The sequence below is a fragment of the Pelodiscus sinensis genome, chromosome 3 (genome assembly GCF_052426305.1).
Source record: "Pelodiscus sinensis isolate ZL-2025 chromosome 3, ASM5242630v1, whole genome shotgun sequence".
Taxonomy (NCBI): domain Eukaryota; kingdom Metazoa; phylum Chordata; order Testudines; family Trionychidae; genus Pelodiscus; species Pelodiscus sinensis.
The window spans coordinates 40,686,435-40,709,295 of NC_143054.1; the positions used below are offsets into that span (position 1 = coordinate 40,686,435).

Sequence of the window (22,861 nt, forward strand, 5' to 3'; positions counted from 1 at the left end):
TCCAGCAAAGAGCAACAGATATTGAACAATACAAGGGGATTTTAGTAGTACATAGCCATTTAGATACAAGAGAACAATTACATAGTTCTGTAGAATTACATTTTCTAAGATAAAGATGATCTATTTAAATTTAACTAAGAGAAAGAACAGACCATAGGCTACAATGTGTATATAAGGAATAGGAGGCAATGATGGACTATTTAGTAGTAAAAATGGCTCATCCAGTTAATGTCTTTGTTCAATCCCCTGGGTAAACTTGTTGAATTTACATATGAAGGCCAGTTCCCCAGTCTCTCTCTTTACTTAGTTCCTGAAATTACTTAGGGTACGTCTAGACTACAGGCTTTTGTCAACAGAAGTTTTGTCGACAGATACTGTCGACAAAACTTCTGTCGACAAAGAGCGTCTACACTACATTCAGTGTAGTGTAGACACAAATGACAGTTTACATGCAATAACACCTTCTGTCGACAGAAACTCTGTCGACAGAAGGCGTTATGCCTCGTAAAATGAGGTTTACCAGTGTCGACAAAACTGCTGAGTTCTGTCAACGTTATGTTGACAGAACTCAGCGGTAGTGTAGACGCAGGTATAGTTTTGTCGACAAAAGTGGACTTTTGTCGACAAAACTCTGTAGTCTAGACACACCCTTAGCAATAGAATGGCTACTTTAAAATCCATTAACCAGCACCCAGGCAAGTTAAAATGTAGTCCAACAGGTTTTTGTATGTTACCATTTCAAATATCTGAGTTGTGTCCATTAATCCTTTGTTGTACAGATTTTCTAGTTTGGCCAATATACATGGCAGACTAACTTTGCTAGCACTTGATGGCATATTTTAGTTTAGAGGATGTGATTTGTAAGAGCGTCTGATGTGGTGGCGTTAGTGGTTAGGTCCTGTGATGGTGTCGCTTGTATAGCTGTGTGGACAGAGTTGGAAATGGAGTTTATTGGGTGAATATGTTTGAGGTGTGATGTGCAGTTGCTGGAAAAAAATTGTTTCAGGTTAGGGGGATTTGTTTGTCTCCCAAGGCCTGTGAGAGTGAGGGTTCATTTTCCAGGATAGGTTGTACTATTTCCAATTTGGGGACAATGTAAACCTTCAAGTCAGTGGCACAGCTATGGGAACCCACATGGCCCCACAATAGCCAACATCTTTATGGGCTGTGTCCAGAAAAGCTCGCGATACTATATAATTTTTATCTTTGAGACACCACCAACATCCTCAGGAAACTACAAAACATCAGTAATCTTTCTGAAAACACCATCCTGGCCACCATGGATGTAGAAGCTCTTTACACCAATACTCCATGTGAAGTCAGATTATAGGCTATCAGGAACACCATACCTGATGACACCACTGCACACCCGGTTAAAGAGCTCTGTGACTTTGTCCTCACCTACAACTACTTTCGATTCAGAGACAATTTGTATCTTCAAGTCAGTGGCACAGCCATGGGCACCTGCATAGCCCCACAATATGCCAACATCTTTATGGATGACCTTGAACATTTCCTCAGCTCTCGCCTCCTACCATCCTTAATCTACTTATGCTACATTGATGACATCTTCATCATATGGGTCCATGGGAAAGAGACCCTTGTAGAATTTTACAGGGATTTCAACAACTACCACTCCACCATCAACCTCAGCTTGGATCACTCCACATGAGAGATCTGCTTCCTTGACACAATTACATGACGGACACATTTCCACCACTTTATACCGGAAACCTACCAACCTCCACACTTACCTTCATGCCTCTAGCTTCCATCTCAGACACATTTCTCAATCTATTGTTTATAGCCAAGCCCTAAGACTCAACTGGATTTGCTCCATTCCCACAGACAGAAACAAACACCTACAGGATCTATATAAAGCATTCTTAAAACTGAAATACCCACCCGGAAAAGTGAAAACATAGATCAACAGAGGCAAAAGAGTATCCAGACATGAACTACTTCAAGACAGGCCAAGAAGAGAAAACAACAGAATTCTATTTGTCATCTCCTATAGCCCACAACTTAAACCCCTCCAACATACTGTCAACAATCTACAACCTATCCTGGAAAATGACCCCTCACTCTAACAGGCCTTGAGGGGGAGGTCAATCCTTGCCTAGAGACAACCCCCTAGCCTCAAACAAATTCTTTACAGTAATCACACAACACACCTCCATCATAATCATCCAGGAACCCACCCCTGTAATCAGCCCCGATGCCAACTCTGTCCATACATCTACACAAGCGATTTCATCACTGGACCCAACCATGTCAGCCGGAGCTGATGTAACTGAACATCCACTAATGTGATCTATGCCATCAAATGCCAGCAATGCCCAATTGCCATGTATATTGGACAAACTGGACAGTCTCCGTGGGAAGGAATTAATGAACACAAATCAGATTTCTTAAAAGGACACATACAGAAATCTGTTGGAGAACACTTTAACCTGCCTGGGTACTCATTAATGGATCTTAGAGTCAGTGTTGTTTCAGCCCAATTCCACAAGCTAAATGCACAGAGAAGGGTTGGAACTTAACTTCATTTACAAGTTTGATTCCTATCAGGGAGGAATGAATGAAGATATTGGCTGGCTCCCACACTACCTTCCACATCCTAATGACAACCAACCAACCAACCAATAGGTACTTATAGAGGTGCAAATTGTTCTTATCAGCCTCTTGTAACCTGAACAATCCAATTCACTATTTTTCTCTTATTTTTATTTTTCTCCCTCCTCCTTCCTCCCCCACCTTCCCTTATTTATTCTTGGATCTGAACTTTTACTACTACTCAGTCATCTGAAGAAGTAGGTTGTACCCACGAAAGCTCATGATACCATCTACATGCTGTGTTAGTCTTTAAGGTGCTGCTAGACTATTCGTTGTTTTTCTATATTTTTGTTAGTCTCTAACATGTTACAGAACCACTCATTTTTAAGTGGTTTTAAGTTGCAGACTAACATGGCTACCCCTCTGAGAGTATTTAAAAGTTAGTAGAGCATCTTCTAAAGATATAGCCTTTTGTTATCTAATTAAAATGACTTCCATCTTACCAACAGTGATTTAAATGTTACATTTATCATGAGATGTTTTATTTCACTGCAGATGATATTTACTTTAAAATTATTCTAAATTAAAATGCTCAGGAATATATATGGATCTAAAACAAAAGTAAAGAAATGCTCAAAAATTCAATAACTCAGAACCTGCATTTCAAAATAACACTGCTGTAGAAAAAAGAAGTTGTACCTTTTTGCACTGTGACTATCAAGGGCCACCAGCAACCAGACTCTTATGACAAGAAACAGTTATCTTGTTTACCCCCAAACCACAATTGCCAGTATAGGGCTATTGAGAGACAAAGATGTTGTCATTTACAGCTTCTTAAACACCTCCCGGAGAATGACAAAAGCTTTGTAAAAGCAAGTATTGGTGTAAACAGTAGAAGGTTGTTGTTGTTGGCAAAAGCCCAGAAAAACAGTGTTTACACTGCTTGCCTTTTAGCAACACAACTGTGTCTACACAGCCCTGTCACTAAAAGCTGTGTAGTATCGTCATATCCTAAGGTCACTTTATTCCACCCTGACAGTGTTAATGGTCCAAAAAGTGATTATAAATTACATTTACACCTACTGCTAGGGTGGTATAAAGGTAGCCTAGTGCAAATGGGAATTTAGCCCTGAAGGGTTTGGTACATAGACACAGTTTGAGAGAGAAGTCTGTTAGTGGTAAGCCTGGAGTATGATTTTAAATATTTCATTTTTAAAATTTACATTTCCTCTGTTTTGTATTTATTGTTAATTACTTAACATATTTTAGAAAACCATGATTATAAGTATGTCTTTCCAGTACTTCATTCACCCATGATGTAGGTTCAATCATTACAAAACACAGAACTGACTCTGCTGGAGTCATATGTGGGAAAGATGCAAGAGTTTCTCAACTGGGAAAATGACCCAAAGGGTGAGTGATTGGAAAATATGAGGCTTTTCTTGCCAAAGAGGGATGGCATGTACATATCCCATATCTTTGTCAGTTCAATCCAAATGTAGTTATTATTAAAGTACCAAAATGTTTAACTCTTCAGTATAAAACTGGGTTATATACATATCTACCATGTGATATACATTATTTAAATGAATATTCAGTAACTTTCTAGAACTACCATAAAACTAATTTTCAATTTTAGAGAGACAGTTCTTTCAAAGATGAAAGGAAGCTTAATCTTCACCAGGAAAGAAATTCAAGCCCAAACACAGGGCATAGCTTAAACAATTTTAGAGATAAGAGGCTCACCTATTTCAACCTTATGGAAATGAGCTTCCTCTACAATTTCTCTTAATCTGACACAGAATTTAGTAGAAAGTTTTGTTGATGGGTCTTATATACAAAAACCAACTCTATTCTAACAGCTAGCATACTTTTCTACATCACTTTTACACTTTGCTGCAACACAATACAATATGTGCTTGCCAGAGTATACAATATGCCCTCTCTCATTCATGGCTATATGTAGATGTAACTGACTCTACATTGCTGCTTGAGGTATAGTAGTTTTTAATTTTACAGTGAATTATTCTGATTCATTAGTTTCCACTTCCTTTAGAAGATAAAAAATAGACTAAAAGTTGCTTTATTTAGCTTGCCCAGGTTTTCTGGGTACTGCCATAATGAATTAGACTCCTCACTCTTCCTTTTGTGTACAACAGAGACTACAGACATTTGTCATATGCACAGATGAAACTATTTGCATCAGAGATAATTTCAGCTTCATTCAGATGTAAAGAAGCAACTGCCTTCTTTCAGCATTGATTTGTTTTTTATGAAGTAATGTGTAAGTAAGCATTGCTTGTTACTAAGTCTCGTTCAATAAATGTAATTACATATCTGAAAGTCAGATTAGGTGTCATTTCTGCAAATTATTTAATCTACATATACTAATATCCATGAATACACGCAAATGCAAGAATTTATTTTGAACTATAACTGCCATAAAAAAGCACTGAAAAATGAAGCTACCGTATCATTATAAAATATGTTTGCCTCTAAAACTCACCCCTGCACGTAATATGGTACTGACAAAAAGGAAATAGTTTATGTTAATCATGTTGCTTTAGCTGTATTAGACCTACATACTTCCAAGATTTATGTACGTGCTTAATGTTATATACTGTTAGTATTTTCACTGAAGTTAACAGGACTAACTGAAGTTAACAGAACTAATCAAAATGAATATGTTACGCTCATAAATTTGCAGGGGGAATTAATTTTTCAGTTCTGTTGACTTCAGTTAGGTTTTTAAAATAAAATATTTACATAGTTGCATTTTAATAAGGTTATTGATTAAAATTCTTTAGGAAAAATTACAAACAGTGAAAACTATTTTGTCTAAAGAACTTAATTTGCATATAAAAGCCACTTTTAAGTTATTTAATTTTGTCATATTTAATCAAGGTGTTTAATCAGATTATTTAGGATGCATTTTGAGCACATGCTAAAGATGCATTCTTGGTGCCTCCAGTCCCAGCTGTAGCTTAATCATTTTCACTAGTTGCATCACGACTCCTATTATCAGTTGTACAACTCCTAAATATTGTACTTTTGTTTTTTCAAGAAGCCATATTTGACCATTGGGAGACAAAAGTCCATAAGGAATGAAGGCCCAAGCGTCACAGCCATCCAAATGCACTCCTCACTGGATGTCATATTAGATCTTTAAGATTTTGACTCATGTCTGGAGTGGTGAGACTTTGGAAAATAAGATTTCTCCTGACTCTGCTACAAAGGGAAAGAGCAGTTCCCTTCCTTCCCATTTGAGAGAATTCAACTTCTGAACATTCTTCTGCAAAGGGTTTGTAATTATGAAAAGACCTTGATAATTTCTTTGTTCCCTCCTTTGAGATTTTCAAGGGAGACTGATTTTTCCTCTTCAGTTGAATTATTTTGATGTCTGTCAGCCTTTGCTTGCCTTCACATAAATGACAAGGGTATTCCAAGTACTACGCCAGCGTCCCCTTACACATTGTGCTCTAAGCAGCCACCTAGGTTCCTTTACAATTTTTCATTACTTTTTCAATAAATAATTTTCATAAATGAATTGTGTAATGAGAAAAATCACTAGTCATAAGAGCTAGATATGATTATTATTATATGCAAGGGGAATGGCATGAGATATTTGGCTGCTATCCCTGTAGCTAAATTTCTCTGATTAAAAGAAATGGAAAGTGCAGCTTACCATGCATTGTCCTTGATTAACAAAATGCCAATACAATAATGATGCATCATCTAACTACATTAACAATTTTTGTCATTTATAACACAGTAGATGCTTATTTTAGTTCTTATTTGTGCCTCAGGGCAGCAATTCATTCAATTAAATTATTGTTCAGAAACCTAATGAAAAATACAAATGATATTTGTTGCAGCATAAATTGCTAGACATGTATCACATGAGAGCAGTAGTCACTACTGTCTAAAACCTTCATATTAGCTTAGAACTCTAGAGTTATCGAGCATATTCTGAAAAGATATCAGGAGTATTCAGATTTCTGTAATCAGTTTGGTTCAAACTGTGACTTAAAATATTTGAAATTAGGAAATGAGCATACAGACTTGAAGGACTTGTTCTTAAACATTAAGAAACAAAAACATAGTAACCATGAAAAAGACCAATAACATTATCTATCTATAGGATCTATTTCTGAATAACCTTTACATTTCTGGTATATTATAAACTCAGGGTTCTGTGTTTTATTTCTAGAACCATCACCACATTTTTCTGGGCTGCAACTATGAAAGGAAAGGAAAAAAAATAATGGGGATTGGGTTTAACATTTTAGCTTTAATGGAGTAATAAATCTGATTTGATCGATAAATAGAAGATAGATAGGGGAGACAGAGAGAGTGAAAAAGAGAGAGAATCAATACTCACATATATTCTTTATAATATAGCATGAATTAGATAAATATAAAAGGCCATAGTTTTCTGGTTATAGACTGTATAAAGCTGTGGTACTTAACTTTAGAGAGCTGGTAAGACACTTGTCAATCTACTGTAGTTCCAGAGAGCTAGTGAATAAGTGCACTGTGACATCCTGACATTGCACCATGATGTCTGAGTTGTGATCCATAAGTAGCAACAACTTAGTAGCTTTAGTGTAAGTGCATTTTCTAAAGAGAAACATCACAGTGAAATACCATAAAATGTGATGTTGCTTATTTTGTGGCATGATGTCACTTCATGACACAATATTTTAGGTCAGATACTTGACTAAAGTCTTAAAGGAGAGTGCAGGTTGGACATGGAGCACAAAGCTTTATTTGTACTTCCCTGATACTTGTGTTACTCAGTTCACAGATGTTCTTTCTACACCTTATTAAAGTAGCCACAGGGTACCCAGCTCCCATGGCAGAAAAAAGGCCATATTTTTATTCATTTCAGTTGAACAAATATTTGGAATTTTGTGCAGTCATCAGCCAGCAAAATACTAAACTATGATAACTGTGTTATCATTTTCATAAGATTGGAAAATTACGCCCTGCAGTTTTCTAATGAGTTAAGAACTCCCATCTTTAAAACTTCTTGGGCCAGATCCTGTCCTGGACTCACACCCCTTTATGTTGCTCTAACAGTACAAAGATGATGGAAAACTTCCTCTCTAACATGGCATATTGGGATTGCTTTCAAGCATATACAGCTGGCTGTATACTATTACTCATTCTCTAACTAGCATAGAGGACTCACCAGGGTAGGCCACAGCTGGAAGGAATCACTGTCAATATGTACTGTGTACCTGAGACATCTGGCCAGTGGAAACTGTTCTAGCTTGCAAAATTTAGGAAAGCCCTCATACGTATTCTGGGTTATGAGTGGATTTGATAGCAACCTGAAGTAGTCTGCTCTAAGTTATGCTGCAAACTGAAGCAGAGCATGGATTCTGTGCCAACCACAGCATAGCTGGACCTCGGTGGTGCCTCTCTACCTGAAGTAGAATTAAATAATATGTGCAAGTGACAAAGTAGTAACGGGAATATCATTTGAAGTTTGGATTATATACATGTAATTGGAGAAATTCATTGCCACTTATCATTATGATATTGTATATGGCAAATATGGTGCTCCAGTGAAATACAGAAGATATATTCCCCTTTACTAAAAGACTGGAAAAATACATTTATAGTTGAAAGCAAATCACTTCTCACATTCTTTAGTCTTTTGAGGGGAAATAGCATACACATTCCCCATCATTAAAATATTACAACAGTGTGCTTTGAATAGTTCTTTTTTGACTCACTAAAGCTGAAACTATGTATGGTTAAAGCTCCATTATCTGGTACTCAATTAACTAGAAAGGTAAATTAACTGGTATTTCTCATATCTTCCAATATAAATCTTCAATCTAGTGATTAGGACTAGTGTACTGCCTAGCATAGTATGTAATTGCATATTCTGCACTCAACTTCTATTCAAAAGAGGCAGAAGACAAGTAAGCAAGCTGAAATCAAAGATTTATTTTAAAAAGCAGATTCCTTGTTATGTCTCAGGGTCAGTACACATTCAGGGCAATCTCCTACACCTTCTACATTTCCAGTGATAATTGATTTTCATAATGATTATCCTGAGGCCCTACAAGATCATGAAGTGTCTTCTGAATCATCACAGAAAGTTTAAATTATGTTCAGTATAGTCGTGCTAAGTGCATTTTTAGTGATCTGGATGTACACCAGGCACTGGCCATAATATGTAGTATCATAACGACTGTATAGAAAACTTTACAGCTACATCTAAACTGCGCATTATTGTACAAGAAGATATGAAAATGAGGCGCGGGAATGAATATTGCCACACCTCATTTGCATACCTAATGAGCTGCCATTTTTGTGGAAGGGGGTTTTGTGCAAGAAGGAGCTGTCTACACTGCTCCTTATTGCACACAAAACCCCTCTTGAGCAGGAGCTGTTCTTCCTGAAAATAAGCGGCAGAACGGCACCTGCGCAAGAAGGGGTTTTTGCGCAAGAAGGAGCAGTGTAGACAGCTCCTTCTTGCGCAAAAATCTCTTCCGCAAAAATGGCAGCTCATTAGGTATGCAAATGATGTGTGGTGATATTCATCCGTGCACATCATTTGCATATCTTCTTGTGCAACAATGCACAGTATAGACGTAGTCTACCTATATGCACTTAAGTGCTTCTAGATATAGGGTAGTAGTATGAAATAAATTATATTTTTTTAATAAATTATATTTACCAATGTGACATATGAATTCTGGAACAATTTTTATGAGTGGGATTTTATAAATGAAACAGTGTTAACCACTTTTGGATGAGTTAGTTAGTAGTGTGTTAGAACTGCCTTTGAAAAAAATCAGAAATTGTAACTGGAACCCCATTTTAAATGTTATACTGTCTGAACTCTGTTTAAAGTAAGGAACATGTGTATGATAGCATTTAAAATTTTGAGTGTGTGGGTGTGTGTATGGATGTATGTAATGGGATAAGTCCCTGACACCAGCCCATCTCAATGACAAGCTGCAAACACTGTCTTGATGGTGAACGAACAATGTATGCAATCCTTGGAAAAGAACCCACCCAAGAAAGAGACAAAAAATCCATCAAAAAAAAAATCAAAGTTGCATATGCCGTTAACTGATGTCATATGGCCATATTGTGCTCTGGGACTGTGGGACAGGACAGGATCTATGGATTAAACATTTAAAAAGAGGAGTGTAAAACTTTTGGTCAGGCCTTTTAGTTTGATCACCCTTCAGGAGTATCGGTATGCACCGGCACAACCTGAATTCTTTCCTTGTGTCTAGGCCACCTGACTAGTGGACTACATGAGCAATCATCTGTAGAACTCTCTCTCTCTCTCTCTCTCTCTCTCTCTCTCTCTCTGAGTGTCTGTGTGTGTTATGGATAATTTTAGTAGTTAGGGACCATAAATGAACTGTGTATTCACAATAAACATGGCATATTGTCTTTTCCCCTGAACAAGATTCTAATAGTTTTATCTCTAAGGCTATGTCTAGACTGCAAGCCTCTTTCGAAAGATACTTTCGAAAAAGCTTCTTTCGAAAAAGAGCATCTAGACTGCAATCTCTTCTTTCAAAAAAGTGAGCCGCTTTTTTGAAAGAAAGCACCCAGGCAGTCTGGATGCTCTCTTTCGAAAAAGCCCTGTTTGCATTCAAGAACACCTTTTTTCGAAAGAGCGCTTTCAAAAAAAGGCATTCTTCCTCGTGAAATGAGGAGTACCACCATCAAAAGAAAAGACGCGTTCTTATGATTTAGTTTAGAAAGAACGCAGCTGTAGTCTAGACGCAGGTGAAGTTTTTTCGAAAAAAGTCTACTTTTTTTGAAAAAACCCTGCAGTCTAGACACAGCCCAAAAGTAGAACCAAGAAACCGACCGATCTGCATTGTGGTACTACTACAGAATTGGTGACTACCTGTATAATATTTTATACTTTATTCATTTTATTATATTCTAATCTTTTAAAATGATATTCAATTGGCAAAGTATAATTCTCCATTAATCAGAGTACAGGCAGTCCCCGGGTTACATGGATCCGACTTACATCGGATCCCTACTTACAAACGGGGTGAGGCAACCCCGCACTAGCTGCTTCCCCCCAGCAGACCAGGGAGACGCGAAGCTAGCGCCCCTGCCAGCAGACCAGGGAGATGCGGAGCAGCTTTTCCCAGCAGACACCTCAGCTTGAGAATAAAGGACTGAGGGAAGTGAGGTGTGGGAGAATAAAACTGAGCTCTGGAGAAATGTTTGGCTAGAGTTTCCCCTACAATATGTACCAGTTCCGACTTACATACAAATTCAACTTAAGAACAAACCTACAGTCCCTATCTTGTATGTAACACGGGGACTGCCTGTATTTGATTAACTGGCAGCCCTCCCCCGTCTCCCAACATGCTAAATAGCAGAACTTTTACTGGATTCCTCACAGCAATCTCCCCTATATTCTAGGACATAAGCAAAAATACAGCTTTTTTCACAACTTCATGCCAGATCTGATGCCAGTTTATAATTTCTGAAGCTTGCTGTTACCAGGCAGCGCCATCTGATTTTCTATTCTTGACATGTCATGGGACATCTCACAACTTCAGGTTCTTTACATTCTTAAAGAGGACTATGACAAATCCCTCAACCCTCATGGAACAAGAGTTACAAGGACACCGAAATAGCATGCTCATTATTTAGAAATATATTTTGAAATAATGGGTTTGTTTAAAGATGAGGAATAGCTATTTTGGGATACTTCTGGTATCTCAATATAGTGCTGCAATTGAGACATAGCCAGAGTGTTTACAACAAAAGAGAAAGGAAAAAAAACCTCAAGATCCACATAGGCTTTGGTGCCCTCAATATAGTTCATAATATGAGGTCTGATTGCTGATGAAAAAGGACTATAAAGTGTAGAAAGCCACTCTGATACGCAGAAAAGTTGGCAACAATGCGATTTATAAAAAACAACCACCCATATTTAACTCCACAGATACCATATTATTATGATTCTGCAATGATTTTTTTCTGGGTTTTCCATATTGGTAAGCAAATCAAAAACATTCAGTTGCAGTTTCAAACTAATTTTTGGCAGATTTTTTGGTTTGAGCTCTTGAACAAAAAAAAATCAATTATTCACTCAGTTCTTGTTAATTAAATGCCATGCTCCTTAGTTTGAGTCTGCAAAATGCTTTTTTATAAAGTTCTAAAAGACTGTCCTTCAATAAAGAGTTGATCCAACAGTAAAAATAGGGAATATAAAAGTAAAAAGTACATAATTTGACCTACTTTATAGGTACATTTATATTCAATAATGTATTTGTTTGTGGTAAACTTTCATTATCTTCTGTGTAGACTAAGGCTGTCTAGACTACAGAGTTTTTTTGACAAAAGTTGACTTTTGTCGAAAAAACTATACCTGCATCTACAGTACCGCTGTATTCTGTTGACAGTAAGTCGACAGAACGTGGCAGTTTTATCAACAGCGGTAAACCTCATTTTATGAGGAATAATGCCTTTTTTCGAAAGTACTCTTTTGAAAGTAGTCTTTCGACAAAAAGGAGCTATTGCATGCAAACTGTGCTTTTTCGAAAAAGAGCATCTAGACTCCCTTTCAAAAAAGCGGCTTGCTTTTTCAACAATACTGATCGTAGTCTAGAAGCTCTTTTTTGACAGAGGCTTTGTCAACAGTATCTGTTGACAAAGCCTCTGTCACAAAAGGCGTGCAGTCTAGACGTAGCCTAAGGGAGGCTATGATAGAGGTCTCCAATCATGACTAGAGTAGAAAAAAAATACTCCTTCCCATAACACAAAAACTAGGAATCACTGAATGAAATTAATAGGCAGCAGGTTTAAAACATACAACACACAGTCAACCTGTGGAACTCCTTGCCAAAAGATGTTGTGAAGTCCAAGACTATAACAAGATTTAAAAAAGAACTAGATAAATTCATTTAGGATAGGTTCATCAATGGCTATTATCCAGGATGGACAAAAATGGTGCCCCAACCTTTATTTGTCAGAAGCTGGAAATGGGTGAGAGGGGATTGTTTATTGGACCTGTTCTTTTAATTTCCTCTGGGGGACATGGCATTGGCCACAGTCAAAAGACAGGATACTGGGCTTGACAGATCTTTGGTCTGACCCACTATGGCCATTCTTATGTAATTCTTTCTGGCCTGACAGTGTAGACAACAAATTTGCAAAATAATCTGCCTGTATGGTCCCTACCCCTGCACATTTTTCTGTCTGCACAGTCACACAAACTTTAATAGGATTCTGCAGTGGGAGAAGAGTGTGCTTCAGGATCAGAGGATAAACCTTTAGGATTGTTTCTGTTTTTTAAATCAGTTTGGCATATTAATCCCTACTTTAACATACTGATCTCAGACACTTAAGGCTTAATTCTCCTTAACATGGTTCTGCTGAAGACTAGGCCTGCTGACAGGGAGGACAAAGAGGGCACTGCCATGGAACACAGCAATTCAAAGGGGCCCAGGGTTCCTAGCCACTGCTGCTGCAGGGCCTTGGGCCCTTTAAATCATCACTGGAACCCCACATGGCACATTGAATGGCCCCAGGTGGCGTGTTCTGGACAGTGCTTAAAGGAGGTAACTGATAGACTAAATGATTGTCTCACATGCAGTAGAAGAATTGATGGATTTAATCATTCTAAACCAGTTTTTAGATAATTTACACAGGAGGGAGAGTGGGAGACTTAGGTGCACCAACATAGACCATACATGTTGGGCAGATCCTGAGTAACAGAATATAACATGAAGACTGAGATATTAAAGAGAAAACAAGGGCAACCTAGACCTGATAAGCAATCAGATGGATCAACTAAGGGTATGTCTACACTACCACCCTAGTTCGAACTAGGGTGGTTAATGTAGTCAATCGAAGTTGCAAATGAAGCCCGGGATTTAAATATCCTGGGCTTCATTTGCATCTTGCCAGGCGCCGCCATTTTTAAATCCCCGGTAGTTCGGACTCCGTGCCCGCGGCTACATGCGGCACTGAGTAGGTAGTTCGAATTAGGCTCTCTCATTCGTACTACCGTTACTCCTCATTCCTACTCCATGCCGCGTGTAGCCATGGGCACGGAGTCCGAACTACTGGGGATTTAAAAATGGCGGCGCCCGGCAAGATGCAAATGAAGCCCGGGATATTTAAATCCCGGGCTTCATTTGCAACTTCGGTTGACTACATTAACCACCCTAGTTCGAACTAGGGTGGTAGTGTAGACATACCCTCAGGAACAAGTGGTGGAAGCTGAAGGGAATTAAAGAGCCAACAGGTGAGCCAAAGAGATTGCTCATCCAGCTCCTTCTTTTTGTATTTTGCTTGTACACTATTTGAACAAACAAACAAAAAAATCCCACTTTTTCCCAGGATGGAGTGTGATAATGGGGAAATATGTGACTTGGGCACCTGCTGTCATTTTCGTGTTGCAGCTGTTTAGCATACCCTCACTGACTGCCTGATGCACTACAAAGGAGAGAGGAACAAGTAATTCTGATTGCTCCATTACCTGCTTCCTTACAGGTTGTGAGAGCTCCAGAGAAAGATGGACAAGGTCTTCACGGGCTCTGCCTCAGGCTGGGAGAGTGCTTATCAATGGATTGATCCCCTCTCTCAAAGCACTTACAAACGGCAATCAGAATAGGAGGAAGAGAAGCACCAAACTAATGACAGTTCTCTGATATCTTGCCTCAGTCTAGGGGCTGTTCTAACTTGAGCCAGCTGGTATATGGCCCCTAAAAGCCATCCAGTTGGATCACTGCATATTCCAAGTCACTCTCTATTCCTGCCTTGAATAGAGAGCAGAGAGAGCTAAGAGCTCAATATGGGACTCCACTGCACAGGGAGAGTCTCAAGGATGAGACTTAATGGGTGGGTTCCATGTACTTTCTCATCCCTTTACAACACAAAAAAACAGAACAGAACGGAGAATTTGTCCCACTTGACCTTTTTGATATAAGTTCATCTCTCAGGCTGAGAAGATTGGAAACCACTGCAAAATCAGAACCTTGAACAGAATAAGATAGTGTATAGGAAGCTAATAGAAACGAGGAACAAGGATATATTCCATATGTTTCATTAAGCATCCTCAAAACCCAAATCCAGCTACTCCATTCTAAATGAGATCTCACTGGACACGTTTATTTATTATGAAGGCACCTAAAATGACTTTCTTTAAAAGAGTATTTCATAAAATGTCTCTGCTTGAATCCCTGAAGTTCAGCATAAATCAATAATCTAAATGCTGTGAGTAGTTTATTCTCAGATGAGAATTTCACACAATCTAAAATCAAAGCAGCTCTAAGCTGAGGAGGTGCAGAAGTTATCTTAGAAAGTAGCCTCTGGGAAATATCAGTTTTATTAGAACTAAAGAACACAGAATACTGGGGGGGGGAGGGGGGGGAGACCCTTGCCTTCAAATTGTGTTTCCCAAACACACTGAAATATATATTTTATTCATTTTAACCCTTTCTAAAGTTTTGACAAAGTTTTCTGGTACACATTATTCTCTCCATATACAGTTTTTAATATAGTTTGATGCTATTATAAATTTCCCCTCTGTAACAATTCCTGGAGACTGGCTTACTCAAACTTATGATATATATTAAATACAGGTTTTTACTTCTACACCTTTAGTTCAAATCTGGTCTAGGTTGCTAGCAATCATTAGTTTATTTCATTGATGCTCTTTCATGACTAACAGGAAAAGAACTGGTTTGTTACCTCTTATCCACCTTACATAAAATATTACTATAATTGATACAATTGTGGATAATTTCATTAGAGAGACTACTCAGCCTGTATCAGGTAGTCTGTAATATTTCAGCCTCAGGCACTTTCACAGGATATGCTGTCAAGTTGTGGACGTCTGAGTGAATTTGTATATTTAATGCATATAATCTATGGATACCTTCTTGAACTCCACAGCTTGAAAATGAAGAATCATGACAAAAAAAAGGGCATTTTGTCATTTTCTATCACCATAAGGCTCAGTAAAATAAAATAATTATTAGACAACTTAAAATAGATTTTAAAAGTAATTAAAACTCAGAAAGTATTTAAAGAAAACTCACACTTGTCCAATAGTGCAGGATGGTGACATATTGCTGTCAAAGAATTTGAACTCCAAAACCTTATTGCAGTAAAACATGCTACTTTCTAAATATACATTGTCATACTATTGTCTTTGCCCTAGAAGTATGAGAGACATTTATGGAGAATTTAAAAAGGTGCTTCTCCTGCTCAGAATCTAGAAAATAGGTACATACCCTTCTCCCAGGTTCTAAAATCTAAGTTCATTGTCAACTGAGTATTTAAAACACTAAGTACAATACCTAAGATGAGCAATATTTTTTTAAATGAAGTCTATGCTTTTAAATTTTGCCAGTATTTGTGCACATGAAAAGGACAGCTAAAGCTCAGCTTAATTCATTACTTAGATCTTAATTTATTGTTTTAGTCAAGGTAGCAGCAAGAGATCCCAATGGGTACATCTACACTGCGCACTCCATGTCTTTGGAGAGCACCTGTTATTTCAAAATAGATTTCGAAATAGCGGGTGCACTATTACAGCATCCCTGAAATCGTCATTCCACGAGGATTAAAGGATGTTTTAGAATAGCGCTTTATCTCAAAATTTGAATTTCAAAATAAGCTACTTCAAAATTACCTCAAAATAAGCTATGCAATTTGCATAGCACAAATTGCGTAGCTTATTTCGAGGTAAGGGCACAGTGTAGATGCATCCAATCAGAAGTAGGTTTCGCTGTAATGGCAGTATAGAAACATTTAAAGAGATAGTCTTTGACTTGAATAATTTACAACGCTAATTAAAATAAGATGCAACAGGCAAATAATAACAGAAAATAGAGGATGTGAAGTGGACAGCATTAATAATAAGGGAAATAAGGTATGTTCATTATTTGTAGGCTTTATTAAGTAATCTTAACAGGTTTTATTAACCAATGTTAATTTGCTCCTTGACTTTATGTTTGATGTCTGAACTTTATCTAAAAACACATGAATTTTGTTTATGTGAGTTTGTGCATACTTATACAGATGTTATAATATTTCATATGATCAAATTATGGGCTAAGCCTGAGTTGCACAATTACCCTATAACATCGAAAATGTGGGATTAATTGACATTGGATCTAAATTTCACCACTGAACACTTTTCTTATCATACTCAATAGGAATACATCTGGAAAAAAATTTCATACTTACGTTTACAGACAGGTGGCCTTCCTTTGTTACTCCAAAATCCATCTTCTTGACACACTGCTGTTGCTTGTTGACTAGATTCTAGCTTGAAGCCCTCGTTACATTCATATATCACTCTACTGCTCAAAGTGAACTCATTACCCACAACTGAACCATTTCCTGGAGTTTCTGGAATACCACAAGACACAGCTAGGAGGGAAAAAAGATGGAAATCTGGTATCTTCAGGTATTTTTTCAATCACGTTTATTCTTTAAATACCAAAAACCATATGTGCATAACCGTACATTTGTCATCGTTGTTATCAATAATCACTGAAATGTTGTCTACTTATACAAGTCTCTAACTAATCCAAGAATATTTTAAATGGATACATGAAATAAAGTAAAGCAAATGTAGGTCAACTTTATTGTAAATTAATATGTTATTTGTACAATTCAGTCAATTCTGTAGTTACGGTAGATGATAAGTTATCAGAAAAAAAGTGACATATGAAAGGCCAAGAGGCCAAAGTCAAATAAAATATCAATGAAGGAAAAGCTTCACTGTCTACTAAATACGAGGTTCCCATTTTCTCTGTAGACCTTCCATTTTTTCATCATGCCAAATAAAGGTATGTCTACACTTCAAGATGAGCTGTAATTTTCAGTTTGAGACATACCTATACTAACTCTTATCAAGTTAGCATGTTAAAAATAGAGTGCAGCACAAACAGCACTAGCTTCTGTACATACCTATTTATCATGTTGGGTGGCTAAGTACTCAGTGCAGCTAGTCCCTCCCAGGGGCTAATTCTTGAGTGCTAGATAAACTGGGACTCTGACATTTTTTTAAATTTACCCTTTTATTTCTTTAGAAAGATTTAATCTTTTTTTTTTTACCAGCAACTTGGAATATAAAAAAATAGCACAATATTTAAATTGAGCTTGTTTAATTAAGGATTATACAGGAAACCAAATCTACATATGTGCAGAATCACATTTTTGTTCTGGTCCAGTCTCTCATATATAACACTTTGATATACAAACACAAATATTTTAACACAAATAATTTTGCCTTTGCTTGCTTTCTTCTTTGGACTGTTGACTTTGATTTACATTTACAAAATCAATATTTGTCAAAAGAATAAAAGGACAGCCTTTACCAGAAGCCTACTGAACACAAGAGAAGAAACAACTAAAAAAAATCAATTGAATTAATGGTACAATTTACCTGCTTCAGTGTAAAGGATTAATTTCACAATGCATTGTCACGGTACAATAAACGTAACTCTACAAAGTTGTTTTCATTATTTCAAAGCTGTCACATTTGATGCATTTAAATTAAATACTACATAGTGCTTGGAATTTGATTACAAGTAGACAAACTAGGCAGTATGAAATGATAAATGTGATTCAAGTTCTTGGTTAGTCGTTTTTTATTGTGTTTGCTCCCTTCTGGAATATGCCAAATTGCACACTCAAATAGAACTGAAAGAATGTGACAAAATAAACTGCTTCCTATAAAAAAAAGTTAATATGAATTTTACAAGGAACCTAGCCCTAAATTTGCCAAATAATACTTGGAATAGCTGGGGAGCCTTTATTTCTACTTTTAAATAGAAATTTGAAATCTTACCCTGTTTTTCTACCCCCTTAAAGCTACCAAAATCTCCCATTCCCAGGCACACTGTATATTTTTTTTCTGTTAGTATCAGCATTTTGGCAACATTTTCCTCCCTTTCTCACAAATCCTCTCTTTCAATGATTTTCTGTCATGATAGAAAAAAAATGTGTGGCATGGCATGGCTCCTGAGGGGGGTTAGTTTGGGATGCAACTGGTTTAATTCTAACCTTTTGGTTTAGCTTTCCCCCAGCATACGCAAGATATCAGTTTCTGATATAAGCCAGAACATGATTAACTGTCTAAAAGAAAAAATATCATGGTTCAAATTAAAAAAATATTATATGTAGACCTAAATTTATACTTCCTTAAATCAGTAGAAAACTGCATATAATACTACGAAAATCAGAAGACTACAGAATGAAAGAGAAGAATTTGTTTCTCTGTCACTTGAGCAGTAAATACATGAATCTGCAGCATTCTTTTAATCAGCAAAATAGCTCTATCAACAGACACTTCCACTCTGGCTTGGTGATAATTTTGCAGGGCCTACTTAAAATCCAGGAACTCTAATATCTCCCTGTTTTGCATGACATACTGCAGAACAAACTGCACATAATATTCAATTTTTCCTTCAGGCTGTGTCCAGACTCAGGGTTTTTTTCGGGAAAAGTAGCCTTTTTCCGAAAAAACTTCACCTGCGTCTAGACTGCAGCCGCGTTCTTTCGAAATTAAATCGAAAGAACGCGGCTTTTCTTTCGACGGCGGTAAACCTCATTTCACGAGGAAGAACGCCTTCTTTCGAAAGTGCTTCTTTCGAAAGAAGGCGTTCTTGAATGTAAATAGGGCTTCTTCGAAAGAGAGCATCCAGACTCACTGGGTGCTTTCTTTCGAAAAAGCGGCTTGCTCTTTCGAAAGTTCCGCGTGCAGTCTAGATGCTCTCTTTCGAAAGAGGCTCTTTCAAAAATATCTTTCAAAAGAGCCTCTTTCAAAAGAGGCTTGCAGTCTAGACATAGCCTCAAAGTGCTGAAGCTGCGCCAAAAATATCTGTTTATTATACTGGCCCCAGCTTGTTGCACAGAATATCATTGCATCTGCTGCACTATCATCTCGGTGTTCACATCTGTGACTTCCTCTTTTACCTCTCTGCTTTCACCATCTTCATTCCACCTAAACATCACACCTTAGTCCCCTATTGGTTTTATTCTCCCACTCATAGAGGAACACTGTTGCTGAACTGTATGTTCCTTAGGTTGCTAAGCTACTGCTGCTACAGTAACTGCTAATTATAGCAGTACCTTCTGGTGCTACTTCATTTACAGCCCAACTGCCTATTTGCTAGTTATCTTTCTCTACCAATAATACTATAGTGGAAAGAGATATTCCTACTGCTACTGTTTGTCTGATTATGCTAATATCTTTGGGTATGTCTACACTACAAAGTTAGTTCAAACTAACTTTCATAGGCGCTACACTAGTGCTCCGTTAGTTTGAATTTAATTCGAACTAACGGAGCGCTTAGTTCGAACTAGGTAATCCTCATTCCACGAGGATTAAGCCTAGTTCGAACTAGCTAGTTCGAATTAAGGGGTGTGTAGCCAACACCAGGGAAACTCGTCTGCCCCCCTCCCGGCCCCGGACCCCTTAAAGGGACACGGGCTGGCTACGGTGCCCGTGCCAGGTGCAAGCCTGCCAGCACCCAGCCAGCAGACCCTGTACCTGGCACAGATTGAGCCACCCACCCGATGCCCCCCAGCCCTCCCCCTCTTCCCGGGACCAGGCTGGCAGCTCCCGGGAGCTTGCCCAGGACCGCAAAAGGCGGGCACCCACCTGGGCTAGTGCGGACATCGTGGACCTCGTCCACGTCCTCCGCACTAGGCACAGGAAAGTGGCCGTCTAGGGCAGGAGAGCTGCCAGCCTGGCCACCCAGGAGCAGGTGTGCATGAAAATCAAGGGGGTCCACTGAGACCCCCGACCCTGAGCCCTGAGCTTACAATGGCCGTCCTGGGTCAGACCAAAGGTCCATCTAGCCCAGTAGCCTGTCTGCCGACAGCGGCCAACCCTAGGGACCCTGGAGGGGATGGACCGAAGACAGTGACCAAGCCATTTGTCTCGTGCCATCCCTCTCCAGCCTTCCACAAACCTTGGGCAGGGACAACACTCCTGCCCCCTGGCTAATACCACTCCATGGACCCAACCTCCATGACTTGATCTCACTTCCCTTTAAACTCTGTTCTAGTTGTAGCCTTCACGGCCTCCTGCAGCAAGGAGTTCCACAGGTTGACTCTTTGCTTTGTGAAGAACAACTTTCTGTTACTAGTTTGAAGCCTGCTACCCATTCCTTTCCTTTGGTGTCCTCTAGTCCTTCTTTATTGGAACTAATGAAGAACTTTTCTGTATGCACCCTCTCCACCCAACTCCTGCTTTTAGGGACCTCTATCCTGTCCCCCTTCCGTCTCCTCTTTTCTAAGCTGAAAAGTCCCAGTCTCTTTAGCCTCTCTTCATAGGGGACCTGTTCCCCACCCCTGATCATTTTAGTTGCCCTCCCCTCTCCCAGCCTCTCTCTTCCCCTTTCCCACGTCCTTTTCCCAGTCTCCCCCAGTTTTGTTCAATAAAGACAGATTCCATTTTTGAACACAATTGTCCTTTATTTTGTACATCAAGAAGAGGGGCTAGGGAAGGGTAAGTGGAAGGAGGTGAGGGAGGAATGGGGTATGCTCCCCCGATGGAGAGGACTGGGCTGGCTCTGCGGGCTTCTGGGGGTGGAAGTTCTCCTGCAATTGCCCTCTCTCCCCAGATGGCAGCCTGTGGCAAGTGCAGCCGGGCTGATGGCCGAGTGTTGTGATGTGCCCAGTGTGGGTACTCCGGGCGATCCAAGCCAGGACTGCTTTGCAAGCGGGGCACCCCTGAGAACTGTCTGTCCGGGATGGGGGTCAGGACCCTTTAAGCACAGCCCTCGGCTAGCCTGAGACAGCATCTCCATGCTCTAAGTCCTCCTCTGATGCCCTGCCGGCACTGCTTCCGGCCATCCTTAAGCCCGGTTCAGGGTCCACTTAATGTGGACGCGCTAGTTCGAATTAGCAAAATGCTAATTCGAACTAGTTTCTAGTTCTAGATGCATTAGTTCGAATTAGCTTAGTTCGAATTAACTAATTCGAACTAAGTTATTTCGAATTAACGCTGTAGTGTAGACATACCCTTTTAGACCAACTGTGTCCAAACAAAACATATCAGAACTTGTTGGCTTGAATTAGGTAATATGACAGCATATACACAGTGCCTTTCTGAAACAAGGTTTGATGAAGAGAGCTAACTAAAATGACACTTGGTCATTTAACAGCTGAGCGTAGTCAATGCTGTTAAACACTTAAGTGCACTGAAGCTGTTCTCAGCTTCCCAAGTGTATGCTAAAATTACTAAGAACAGTCTAAGAAAATTGTCCAATTCAATGAATGGTACACACATTTCTCAGCTCAATGATTAGAAGAGACTTACAGCCTGTGTCACCAACATGTACTTTGTACTTATGTACAAACACTTCCAGATGGGTTATGAGTATTCGGAGAGTGAGTAATGAATAGTTCTTTAACCTTAATTGTCTTCATTTTTCTTGTATTGCAGCAAGATATATTTCTTACAAAGAGCCTATAATTAGTACACACTGAAAAACCCATTTACTGCCTGGAAAGTAGGATGCAACTTCAATTGCTCATAAATGTTCCTCCTCAGAAATATTCTCTGTTTCTACAGGAAAGCTCTTCCTCTTTTTAAAAATAATGAAAAAAATCCTTTAGGATTCCTGAATCTATTCCTATATATTTTATGAGAATATACACATATAGTTACTTCAATGATGTGTACCATTGCAATTCTTATAAATAAAGAGTATTTATTACATAGGGTATGTCTACACTTGCACCCTAGTTTGGACTAGGGATGCAAATGCAGGCATTTGAAATTGCTAATGAAGCGTGGACTTAAATATTTAAATGAGGAATAATGTTAGTTCAAATCAAGGGGTTTGTTTCGAACTAATGCGTCCCGATGCACACTTCCTGGTTTGAATCAGCTGTGATTATAACTAGTGCGCCGGCGAGATCTTGCTAATGATGTGTGGGACATTTAAATCCCTGCTTCATTAGCAATTTCAAATGCCTGCATTTGCATCCCTTGTCTGAACTAGGGTGCAAGTATAGACATACCCATACACAGTATTTTGATTGACATGTTCCTTTAACAAATTCTTCCCTAGTGTAACTCCAAACAGTTTAATAGAGTTAAAACAGATTAATTTGATCCACTAATAATTACAGATCATATATCTTTTCACACTGTAGGGATAGTTGTTTCTGAAAAAAAGCTCACTATTTTTGACTCCCACCCCACTTCTTACAAAATATTAATTTTAAAATAATCTTTACTTTGTTTTAAGTAAAAATCATTTTATTCCCACTTATCTCAACCTTCCTTTCACCAGGAGACTGTCATGTGCTA

The 22,861-nt window shown here is 38.5% G+C and overlaps 1 protein-coding gene across 1 annotated transcript in view; it reads right to left on the minus strand.

Annotated features, from left to right (window-relative positions):
* Positions 1-22,861, minus strand: part of CSMD1 (CUB and Sushi multiple domains 1) — a 1,868,278-nt gene that overhangs the window by 111,261 nt on the left and 1,734,156 nt on the right. Inside the window, exon 50 of the mRNA XM_006137767.5 lies at positions 16,771-16,956. Coding sequence (XP_006137829.3) covers positions 16,771-16,956 — 186 coding nt within the window. The remainder of the gene's footprint in view (positions 1-16,770; positions 16,957-22,861) is intronic.